The following is a 12082-nucleotide window of genomic DNA, read 5'->3' as shown; positions in this document are numbered from 1 at the left end:
GGAGAGAGGTGGGGAGGGGAGGGGAGTGGTGTCGAGGTGTGACTCTCACCCCGAGCAGGGGCTGTCTCTGAAGAAGACCGCTCTGCTCTCTCCCCAGAACCTCTCTGACCACGCTGTCGGCACAGACCCACCGGCAGAGAGGACAGGTCAAAGGCAGTGAGTATCTTTTTCTCTGTGTCTGTCTTGTCTGCAGTGCCTCTGTGTTCGGCTTTTTCTGGCTTTCTCTGCATGGGAATGGATGGTCTTAAGCTCCTGAAGCCCCTGAGATCTCACGTCAAGTTTTGTTGGCTGGTTTGTTTTTTTTTTGTTTTTAAACCTTTGTGCTGCTATTTTTTCTTATTGGGATGGCTTCTTTATCTTTGCTCAGGTGTTTTGATAACCTGAATGTCCTAATCACACCCCTCCCTTTCTCTCTCCCAAGGAGAAACCCCCAAAACATATCCATGATGAGACTGGCAATTCTCCTTGACCAGGGTCCTTTCATAGGAGGGGGAGGTAGGATGAATGATGGAGTAGGAGGCAAAGACCTTCACCAGGACCCCTATTGCAATGCCTTTACCAGACTACACAGATTATATCTGAAAGTCAAAATTAATTGGCTTTATTTGGAATCAGAGGAAATATCTGTGGGTATGTCAGCCCAGCAGTGGGATTGCCTTGACAGGAAATGTAGGTCTCAGCATCCGTGAAGTCAGTCAGACTTTGGGATCACAGGGAAGTTGGGTGCTGCTCAGCAGTGCAGCTGGTTGCTGTGGGGGCTGGCGAGGGGGTGGGTGTGGGGGTGAGCAGAAGGTTGTTTCATAACAGTCCCCCAAAAATCAGGCTGCTACAGGAGGCTGCAAGGGAGTGGGCACCCGTCTCCACTTCCAGCTGTGGCTGTGGAGCAGCAGTGGGAAAGAGGAGCAGGGGCTGCTGGACTCTAGGAAATCATGTTCTGTGGCCCCCACATGAGGGTGAGGTTGTTAATGAGGAAATTTAAAGGGGCTTAAGGAATTACAAGGATTGATTTCAGTTAAAGCGCATCGAAGCAGCCGGTCAGGGTAGGGATTAAGGAAATGCACTCACTGGCATGTAGCACAATCCCAGTTCCATTAATTTAGTTGGGAAGAGGCTTTGTGCATTTTTAATGTAATCAGGTTTTAAGAGGGATGTTGCATTGGGCAGCCCAAGCTTCAGGATCTCTCCAGGCCCCAGCAGAGCAGGGTCCTGACTCCAGGCACACCCTCCTTGCTCTCATCAGTTCCTTTGTCTTCTCCTCGGTTGTTCCCAGTGGACAAGAAGACATGACAAGGAAGTTACCCAGAGCTTAGCACTGTCCTGGTGTCTACCTTTGCTCACTGTACAGTCCTGCTCTCTGTCCCCTTGGTCTCCTGGCTGGTGGATCTCACCTTCACTCTCTGATGTGAGATTCGTTCAACCAGCTGCCTGTGTGCCAAGACTCACAGGGACCCCACCATCCCCAATGTCCCTCTCTCCTTCCACCCTTCCCTTCCCTTTGCAGACTGTGCATCTCCTTGGTGGCTCCCTGCAGGCTCCCACCGCTCCAAAGAGGAGTTGCTTGCTTTGAGTACTTTTGTGCGAGTGCTTGAGCCTGTGATGGTGAAAAGACCAGCACCTGCAGATGCGTGAAGTCCTCCTGTTATTTTATTTGCAGTGCCAAATTTTCCATGATGCCTGGCCAGTAACATCAGCCATGACCTGGAGGGACAGGGACAAGAGGTAGTTTGGTCTTCTTAGCGAGGTCAGCCTGGAGCTCTGCCCGTTGAGGAGAGACCTTCAGAGGTGTTGAATGATGAGTGCGATAATGCCAACTCCTGCTGCTCCGTGGTGAGCTGTGACGCCAAACTCAAATCACTTTAGACCTGAAGCTGGACTTAGCCTGCGGTCCTGGGCTTAGAAGGAAATGCTGTCTCTCCTCTGTGATCATCCCTCAACTCTGAACGTCTTCCGTTGAAAAACTGACCTTCCGCACTAGGAGGCGAGGATCAAATGGGTTGAGAAAAACTGGCCCTCCTCGTTTTTGGGCAAAGAGGATTCTTTCATATACTTTTAAGTGCCAGGACATGAAACAGTAAATCCCTCCTTCCTGCACTCCTGTCTCCTGCAAACAGCCCCGACTGCGGTCCAAGCCAGCCAGTTAAAGGGTTAACCATAACTGGATGCCTGAATGGCTGCCTTACTGATCCCACGGAGGTAACTGGAAAGACACAATGCATTCCTCACCCTTGCCTATCCTGTCACTGTCTACCTCGTCCAGCAAGCCCTTCAACTCTCTGCAGTGTCCCCTCTTCCCTCCTGCCTTTCTCTTGCCTCTCCACCTGCTGCAGACCTGGTTTCTTTCCTTCTCTTTCTCCTGTGTCCTGTCTTGGAAGTCCTAACCAAGAGAAGGGTGTTCCATGAGACACAAGCTCCTCGCCCATGGTGCAGAGTCTCTGTCCCCCATATGCTCTGATTCCCTGCTGCATTCCCTTGATCTCAGGCATCAGAGGGAAATCTGAGCAGCATTGCGGTAATGCATGTCACACCTCTTGCTGGGAAATTCGTGAGCTCTCTAGAACAAACAGCACAGGGAAGAGAAAGGTTGGGAGTAGGAGGCATCAGGAAAGGTACCAGAAGCATCCTATTGTGGACTTGGTGTCTGTTTGAGCTTGGCAGGTCCAGTGTGCTCAGCTGGGAATGTGACACTTTCTGAGCTATGCCTGAGGTTTATGGAGTGTAGCATCCCAGGCCCATGGCCATGGGTCCATGGTTGGAAGCTGTGCAACAATTCCTGTGACTGAATATCTCCTGGTTTTTGTGCCTGTTAAACGCTGTGAGCTGCCTGTGCTGCACCAGGGAGACACTCGGTGCATTTAATTAACATTTAATTTGCTTTAAGATTACATTAAAATGTGCAATAATAGAAGCTCTCTGAAGGGCAGGAGGAGAAGGGGGAAACAGGCATGCTACAGATTGGCTCAGGCGCTGGTGCTGAAGTGTTCTGCAAGAATTACATATGGGAGGGAAAAAATACTGTACTTCTGCAGCCACAGAAAGTGTTCAGCATCTGTTTGGCAGCAGAGCTTGGAGAAGGGCTTTCTCTAGCTCAAAAGGAGGTCTGGGAGCTGCGAAGTGGAGACTGGGTCACTAAATCCTCCTCCCAGGGTCCGAAAAAGAGAATGGCCTAGTTCGATGTCCAGGGAATTTGTAAGAAGAGATCCCCTGGGGCTGGAGAGGCAGATCACAGGCTCTGCCCTCCTAGAGTCCATATAAACCCATTAAGCAGCCCCTATATGTCTTGGAGAGGAGATGATGCCAGTCCCATTTAATGCATGTGTGTTCTGTTTCCCTCTCCCTTTGTGTTCCTCCCCATCCTGGGGTTACATAATGAAAGATGCTGCGGCTGCTGCCCCGGGAAGGGGCTGGCAAGGACATGAGGGGCTGGCAGAGGACTGAAGGCTCTGGGGCTGGTTTGAAATTTAGAGGAAAAAAGCAATAAAGCCATTTTCTGCCTGGGTAAGCGTGTCAGGAGAGAGGCAGTTTTATCCTGCTTATGTAACCCGAGTCTAAAGGAGCTGCTCGGGATTGATCCTGGCCGAGGACTCAGCTCTGCAGCACAGGCTCACCTTGCAGGTGCCTTACTCCCCCTCTCCTTCCTCCAGTCCACTCCTGCCCTCCAGCCCTGGTATTTGTGCTGTTTCTGGTGCTGCTGGAACATGGTGACTGATTGCTGCCCATTGGTCTCCTCCCACACCTGACCAGAGCAGGACTTTCCAAGAAACCATCCCAAATCGCAGCCTTTAAAAGCCTTTTTGCCAGCTGGAGCAGCTGAATGACTGGTGTGGGTGAAGCCTTCAGTTGCTCTGGTGCTGTGTCCATCCTTGCCATCTCCCTGGCATCTTACTGGAGATGCCTCAGGGTCCCTCTCACAGTTGAGGGAACCAAGGACACAGGTCTGATGAGGCACAGAGCCACTGAGGTTTTTTTGGTTTGTCTGTTTTTGCCAATGTGGCTAGACGTATAATGACCATCTTCTTTGGTTTTCCCCTGCTAACCCCCCTGCTCCCCCACATCGACCACAGGAACAGAGGGATGAGGACTCGCCTGGGCTGCCTGTCTCACAAATCAGACTCATATAATGATTTCACAGCTATTCTTCCGGACAAGCCCAACCGGGCTTTGAAGTGAGTATAGCTGCAGCATCCCACCCCAACCCCATTTCTGTCCTTCCCCTCCCAGCCCAGCACCCCCTCCAGTATTGTCTTCCTTTTGTTGTACTTTGTATAAGCTTTGACTAGTTCTTTTAGCCACAAGGAAGGAGGAGAACAAAACGGCACTGATACAGCAGGAACAGCCTCAAGAAATTCCTGGATCATTGACATGAGTTCTCCTGTGAGACAGGACATGTACACAGTCCCCACTGCTGTATGTGGGACATGTCTGCACCTCTTTGAGGATGTAATTTACACTTCTGTCATCACAAATCAAAGCCTGAGCAGTTGGCTCGGTATAAGAGGTGACCAGCAATTTCAGGTCACAGTCATCTTCAGCTAAGCCTTGCTATTAAACCCTGCCAAAATTTGGGTGATGGTTTGCATGATGCTAAAGGTAGATGTCTCAGACCATCCAGAGTCCTGATTTTAGATGAGTGGGATGGGGTTCATCTCATCACAAGTCACTGCTTATACCTGAGCTAAGATCGGTCCTTCCCCTGAAAGGCCAGCAAGATAAACAAACATTTCTGCAGTGGTGGGTTTCATTTCACTTGACTTTTGACTTTTACAATGTAAATGTCTGTGTCTGAGCTTGTTCCCTGGGCTTCTCCTTAGAGTTAATGAGGAAAAATTGGTCCCTTTTTGACTGCCTATTTTAACTGCCTACCTGGGAATTGTGAGATGAGCAGAGTTAAGTCTCTGCAAGTCCCTTGGTATCTCCTCACTGATTCTAAAGGGAGCTCAGGGTCTCTTGGCTCACCTGGAAACCTCTACATTGTAGACCTCCAAAGTCAGGTGAGAAGAATTCCAGCCTTCCTCGGTGTCCTCATCAAACAGCCTCAGAGGGGATCAGCAGCCATGTGTTGTCTGTAACTTATCCCTTCCTTGCCTTACAGAAGACTGTCAACAGAAGAAGCAACAAGATGGGCAGACTCCTTTGATGTCCTTTTGTCTCATAAATGTGAGTAGAGATAAAATTCTACCTTTCTTCTTTTCCCCTTGTACCCTCAATACCTGTTGTAACTAAGGCAAACAAAGCATGTGTTGCACAGCAGGGGAATGATCCCTCAGACAGTTTCTCACTACCCAGTGGTTATTGTCCTTTACAGGCAGGACTTGCCCCCTGGTTAAAAGGTTTCAGTGTGTTCCCTTCCTGATTTTGCTCCTGACTGGAAAACCACAGCTGCTAAAGTCATCAGCCCGAGGTGTTGCCTTCTCCAGTTCTTGGGGATGCACTGGAGGCAGGAGCCTAAGGCTGTAGCCCTGCAGACCATCCTTTGGCATGTGCCTCTGGGTCCAGCCTTTCCACACAAGCAAATGGCAGTGTCAGCTCACTAAATCCCCCAAGATCCACAACACACCTTGTTTCCCTCTCCCCCAGCTGCTCTCAGAGCTGCTGTGCAGCCACACTGTGTTGAAGCTCAGCCTTTGCTGCTAGCACCACAACACACCAGTCTACGTGGCTCAGTAACCTTGAACAACTTGCTCTGTCGCAGAGAAATCATCCCTGGTCGCCCTGAGCAGAATCTAATTTACAGTTATCAACGCAAAGCTGAAAATTTCACCTCCAGAAACCTTACGCCAGCTTATAATCAGTGCACCTCGCTCTGTTCAATAGATCAATCGTATCAGTTCTGTTCAGCAATATTATTCTGCTTTGCCAACATCTTCACGCTGAGAAATTATAAACAAGACAGCGAAATTCACAGTATGGGTTCATTCATGTGTTTCTATTGGAGAATAAAATCTGAGCGAGTCAAGGTTGGGGAAAAGTCAACGTGGGCGGTGAACTGTTTTATTGCAATAGGGAGCTGTCTGGCTTGCTTAGAGATTCAGGTTTTTCTGCACTTACATGTTAAAATATATGTGTAGAATTATGTTATTAAGGAAAGTGTAATTGTGCTGCATTTCTACTGAGATGACAACAGTTTTGGCAGGGAATTAAGTGACAACTTTAAACAGGCTGGCTGACCAAGGCAGAAAAAGCAGTATATAATTTTAGCAGCAGTATCTAGTTGAGATCATTGCTCTTGCAACCAATAGGGGAAAAAAAAATATGGTGTAGCTGGGTATGGCTAGGAGGGAACATTTCTTTTGTGGAAATTCAGAATCAAGAAGGGGGAAATGCACCAGAGAGACTATCAGGTGTCCGGGGGATGGGGAGGGGGAGGACAGGATATTCCCATCACTGTTACCATCCTGATCTCCAGCTCCTCTTTCTTATTCACCAGTGTAAAAGTTGAAGTTTTCCTTACTAGATACAGACTGCAGCAAAAGTGCTTTGGTTACAAAACCCAGTGAATTTGCCCATCTATGTCCTGACGTTATACAGATTGTTCCCTCTTCAGCTGACTACTGCAAATGCTAAATCAAACCTTAGTTCAATTATTTTGTCCAACAGCCTCCACATGAGTGTCTGGTTTTATTAATAAATTAGCCTCATAGAGTGATAAATGAATTATCAGGATTTTGCCTGTCTCTTAGAACGGAAAGTAATTCTGATAACTCTCTGGCACTAATGAAAAATATTCAGTTCCTAATAGCAACAGAAGGTGATCTTTAAAATTTAAATTAATCTTTTTTTATCAGCAGTCACAGTGACATTGCCTGGTGATCAGTGACAAAAAGAATTTGTTGTTTAATAAACTACTTGCTAAAGGAATATGTTATAACTGCTCTGCACCTGAAGTTTCTGGAATTGCCAGCCTGGCAGTCAAGGGTTAGAATGATGCAAATACAAAATGCACTGTTGAAACAGAAGTGCTAATTTAGTTACACTGGCTTAAAGGAGAGAAGAGTATATACTCATGAAATTAACTATACTGTATGAGTTGCATTTTTGCTGTTAGAGAAGTGCTGATGTTAGACAGGTAAGGGAGCCTTATGCCTTATCTAGCCAAAACTGGAGAGTAAAAAAAGCTTAGCCTGGCCTGCCAGCATCTGTCTGTAGTGGACCTGCCAGCTAATATTCTGCTTTTAGTGCCAAGAGCAGGACAGAACTGTCTCAGGCTGATTTCCCTCTGAATGCTCAGGTGAGCAATATTAGCCAGGGAAAATTTGAATTCATGCTTGGGGGCATGGGCTGAGCACCAGCTGGACTGGGGGAGAATTCCCCCACGGGGATCACAGGTACATCTCTTCTGCTTGACACATCTGTCATGCACTCTGTCTTCACTAGACGGACAGTTCATCTATTTTAGAAAGGAGATTGTGATGCTGATTTCAGGGTTTGTGTGGTGCTTTCTGCTGTGGTCAGATGTTACAGTGGTTTTGGGTCCCTTTTAGCCAAACTGTTCTTTGGGGAAAATAAACCCTCGAGTGCTCACGTAGGACTCAGGAGCTGGATGTAGCAGCTGAAAATGTGGCACACCTTGTTGGCAATATTGCAAGGGATTAGACAGATGCAAAAATTGCTTCAAGGAACAAGAAAACGGATCAGTGCTCCCTAAAAGACTCTCCAAAGCACCAAGGTAAGCAGGCTGCCCTGATACATGGAGAAGGCTCACAGGGTTGTGGTACACGTTGTAAGACAGGCAAAACACTTCTTCCCCTTCCTGTTTTCATGAGTCTCCAAAAGGTTTCTAAATGGAAGAGACTTCAATAGGTATCACGTATTATACAGACTCTGTGGAGAGTGTCATTATGCCAGACTGGATGGAGCTCTGAGCACCCTGGTCTAGTGGAAGGTGTCCCTGCCCATGGCAGGGGGTTGGAACAAGGTGATCTTTAAGGTCTTTTCCAACCCAAACCTTTCTGTGATTCTATGATCACTTTTGCCAAATGTCCCTGGAAGTGTGATGACCCTGTGGAGCTCCTGCCTTGCATAGGTAATGTTTGATCCTGACCTGCTGCTGTCTGGCAGCACCTCAAGTGGAGGACTCAAATCCCCTGGGATTTGAATAGTTGCTTGTCTGCAGAGATTCCCAGACTGGATAATGCCCTTCTGCACAGAGTGGTCTGATTTGGATTAATTCACCAGTCATTTAAAGGATAATTTGTGTTGACATCAGCAAGAGATTGTGAGTAGGAAAGGCAGGAAGGCTCTCCCTGTTGCTCCCCCACCTTCCTTTTGCATTGACTTTGGGGATCCAGCATCCCTCAGCCCTCCTAGGGTAAGCAGTGCTGAGCAGTTGGATGCAGCACAGCTCCTTTTCACTGACAGCCCCAGATGGATAGGTCAGTGCGATGATATCCTAATTGTTTTTCCTAATGGGTGCAGCGAATCAACTTAAAACCCTAAGGTCAGCCAGACAATCCCTATTTTACATCAGGAGCCTTGTCTGAGCTCACTGCCAGACGCAAGCACAGCACAGCAGTGTTCCCTGGGGTCAAGGCTTCTGAGCATGGCAAGCAACAGGAGAGATCCTCCTCTTCCCAGGGAATTGAGAGAGTAAGAGACACATTGTATGCAGTGTGCTTCCTCAGGTGCCCAGGGAGCAAAAGCAGTGAGTTTAACAAGTGAGATTTTGGCATATTTTCCTGCTTTGTGCCAGAGCGATGGTTCTCAAGGAAGCAGAGCTCAGTGTGGTCCCCAGAGTGTGTGTGCATGTGTGTGAGTAACTGAGGAGTAATCCCCTCTCTACCCATGCCCAGGAGGTACAGGCTGGTCAGCCAGATGAGGATTTCTTTTGACAGGCTGCTGGAGGGAAATACAAGCAATAGCATGTCTCATTCTGCATCCCTTGCGGGGCTGGACACATGGCTTGTCATTTGTCCAGAATCCAGCAGGACAGTCTGTCCTCAACCCTTAGTCACTTTTCAACGAAGCATCCAACACTGAAAATCTTTGTGCTGAATTTCCACTTTTATCTCAAGAGTGTTTCCCCCCCCCGCTCCAGATCTCTGTGATCTCTGTGCTCTTCTGCCCAAACTTTATTGTTGTTCTCGTCCTTCTGTTGTCTACACATTCCTCCTCTTCCTACACAGCACAGGAATATCCCAACCTACTCCTAGTTCTTTCTAAGCCAGAACAGCATTAGCATTAGCATTGTGCTGGTGACAGGCAGCTAAGATTAAACGGAGCACTGCTCAGCAGCAGTGAGAACACTGTACGTGTGCTGAGCAGAGCTCTGCGACCTTGTCTCTCCAGCCCTGGACCCAACATGCTCCATAGAGTTAATCCATTCATCTACCAGCCACAGAGACTCTACCTTTACTCCCTACATGAAGTCTGATTGCTGATGGAGTGAACCATGTGCATTAAATAAATGATTGTTGATTGCTTTCTTGCTCTGTCAGTGGCAGGTGCTTGGCTATTAAGCTACTTGCCTGTCTGATTTCGGCCACTAATCTTGGTTCTTCCTCATGCTGCATTAGTTAAGACCTGTCTTGTGTTTTCTGCTTGCCACTTCAGTCCCTTCCTCCACAGCCCTTCTTGCTGGAAAGTATCTACTCTCCATGGCCTGAAGAACAACATTTGAGTGGGATATCAGGAGCTCCTGAGCCCCTGTCCTCTCATGGTCATTGATCTGCCTGGCACTGCCCAGCTGTAAAACATAAATTCTTGTCATTTCTTAATTCCCAGGTGACATGTAAGGTCTTGGGATGAGGTAAGGTGTGAGCACTTGCACAACCCTTCCTGGCAATCCTCTTGCATGTTCCCTCAGTCTGTTTGAATGGAGAGCAGGGCAGCTTTACACTGCTAAATAAAACTGGAGAGCAGGGCAGCTTTACACTGCTACGTAAAAACACTTTGGCTTCTTTCTCATATTCTTAACTCTCAGTAAAGAGCTCCGTTTCTTTGCCTTCATCCTATCTGCTCCATCAGTACTGTTTTACTTTGGCTTCTTTCAAGCAATGCTGGAGTCAAATTCCTAATTAATTGTCCCACAGTTGTCCTGAAGGACAGTGCATCCTGTCCATCCTGTCCTCTTGAATGGCCACGCCTTTAGGCTATGTGTTAGGGATGTCTTGGTCTGTCCATCCTGTCCTCTTGAATGGCCATGCCTTTAGGCTATGTGTTAGGGATGTTTTGTACTGCTGCATCTGAAGACTTCTGATTTTAATTTCTGTGCCTTTTCTGTAAAGCATCCCTTTGGATTTGCACTTCTCAGGTGCTCCAGCTGTCTGCCAGGATATTTCAGGAGATGATAGATGCTGGCCTGCCCATATCACACCCCAATGCAGTGCTGCTTGGCCCAGAAAAAAAAAGCTGTCCCATTGGGCAGGATGAGCTTTGAAATGCTGATCATTCACGAGGGACACTTCCTTGATAGCCTTCATGTGCAGAAGGAGATTAGAGTCAACATCCAGGTCAGATTCCAGTTCAGATAGTGGCAGTCCCCATACCTAATTGTCCTCCTGCCCTTTGAATCAGATTTGTCATTGTTCCATTATAAACTTGTGGGCAGTGATTTACTGCTGCACAGTCATCTGGGCTCCCATCCCCAAACCTGTCAGGCACAGCTGTAAATGCTGGCAGGCAGTCAAGGGCTAAAGAGGAAATCTGTGGAGAGCCAGGCAGCCTCGAGTCAAGGATGACCTCTCCTGTGTCCAAAGCCTCCTCTACAAGGTCCTCACAGGTTCAGCCTCATCATTTCCAGCTCCTCGAAGGCTGTGAGGAGTGCATGACAGGAATATATAAAGAGAGCAGAGAACAGCCAGACACTATTATTTATCCATTCACTGTCTAAACTTACTTCAAGATAAAAAGGAGTTGATTGACATGAGAGCAGGAGGCACAGCACATGGAAACCTCCTGGTCCCAGGGGGACCTGCTGTGGCTGCTCTTCGGGGCAGGGCTGAAGTAAACGCCTTTCTCTCCTTGTCAATCTTGTTCCTTTCCTTTAGCAGATATTATATTTTTCAGATATTAAATTTTCCAGATATTATATTTTGTAGCTATTATAGTTTGCAGATATGATCTTTCCATGCAATGCTGCTATTCCTGCAAATGATCCTCTGCCAGTGCTGGGGGTTCTGGGGCTGTTGTAGAGGAAAAGGGGGGAAAAAAAGCCCAGGACAGAGGCAGGGGAGTAAGACCTCTGCAGGGACACATAGCAGAGACTGCATAGTCATAGCTACGTGCTTGGGTGCTGGAATATTTAATGTCAAGCATCCTAGGAGCTGATGATACATAAAATGACAGATCTTGATGGACTGCAACTTCCTCCCTTTTGTACTTTCTTTTTTCTAAAACCTGTCAGCCTGCTGTTATGTCCTCTCCTTTTCCTCCTGCAAAGAGTCCCTGCTCTGTCCTCCAGTCCTTCACTTGCTCCCACACAGGCCCTGTGAATTTTATAGGCATTAAAGAGGATACAGGTTTTGGAAAATGTTTCTGTGGTCCAAATTTCAGGAAGGGGAGCAACCCTAAAACATCCCTCTCCTTCACCATATTTAACTACTCACAGAGATGCTCAAAGCAGCCACGGGCAGTGTGATCCTGGTAGGTGCTCTGCTCCTGGAGATGCTTGTGGCACTCTGCTCTGCAGACTTCTCCGGAGCTGATGTCACATTATCGCCCCAGGCTTAGACCCACAATTTGCACTGTTAATTGCTCTACAGTGCTCATGGATAAGAGCCCTGGTTTTGTCCACTGTAGCAGTGTGAAAACCTGATCTCCCTCTAAAAGTGCTTTAATTAATAAGTGTCAGGACCAGTTGAAATGATACAGCTATTTCTGGGGCTGACAGGAGGAGGAAGCATAGCTGAGATGGGACATATCCATTTTTGTTGCCGATCGCAGACTGCTGATGGAGCAGTTAGCTCAGAGCCCGTTAATGAAGGAGCCTTGAGAAAGCCAGAGCAGAGAGGTTTAGCCTCTAATTTGGTCTTGTCTGGCCTAATATATTTTCTGCCTTTCCCATTGAGAATCTGGGCAGGCAGACATCTCCACTGACTGATGTGTAGCCAGAAATAGGATTGTTTGTTGCTGTTCAATACCCAGGGCC

At 47.6% G+C, this 12082-nt stretch overlaps 1 protein-coding gene across 1 annotated transcript in view; it reads left to right on the top strand.

Moving 5' to 3' along the window:
* The first annotated feature begins 93 nt into the window (after nt 1-93).
* The window catches only part of RGS8 (regulator of G-protein signaling 8), a 16489-nt gene continuing 4500 nt past the window's right edge, over nt 94-12082 (top strand). Inside the window, exons 1-4 of the mRNA XM_009082618.1 lie at nt 94-156; nt 1655-2193; nt 4062-4163; nt 5090-5154. Coding sequence (XP_009080866.1) covers nt 2168-2193; nt 4062-4163; nt 5090-5154 — 193 coding nt within the window. The 5' untranslated portion in view covers nt 94-156; nt 1655-2167. The remainder of the gene's footprint in view (nt 157-1654; nt 2194-4061; nt 4164-5089; nt 5155-12082) is intronic.

This window comes from Acanthisitta chloris, unplaced genomic scaffold, assembly GCF_000695815.1.
Source record: "Acanthisitta chloris isolate BGI_N310 unplaced genomic scaffold, ASM69581v1 scaffold25629, whole genome shotgun sequence".
In the NCBI taxonomy this organism is placed as follows: Eukaryota; Metazoa; Chordata; class Aves; order Passeriformes; family Acanthisittidae; genus Acanthisitta; species Acanthisitta chloris.
Note: the sequence above shows the minus strand (reverse complement) of the source record. Positions and strands in the feature narration are given on the sequence as shown.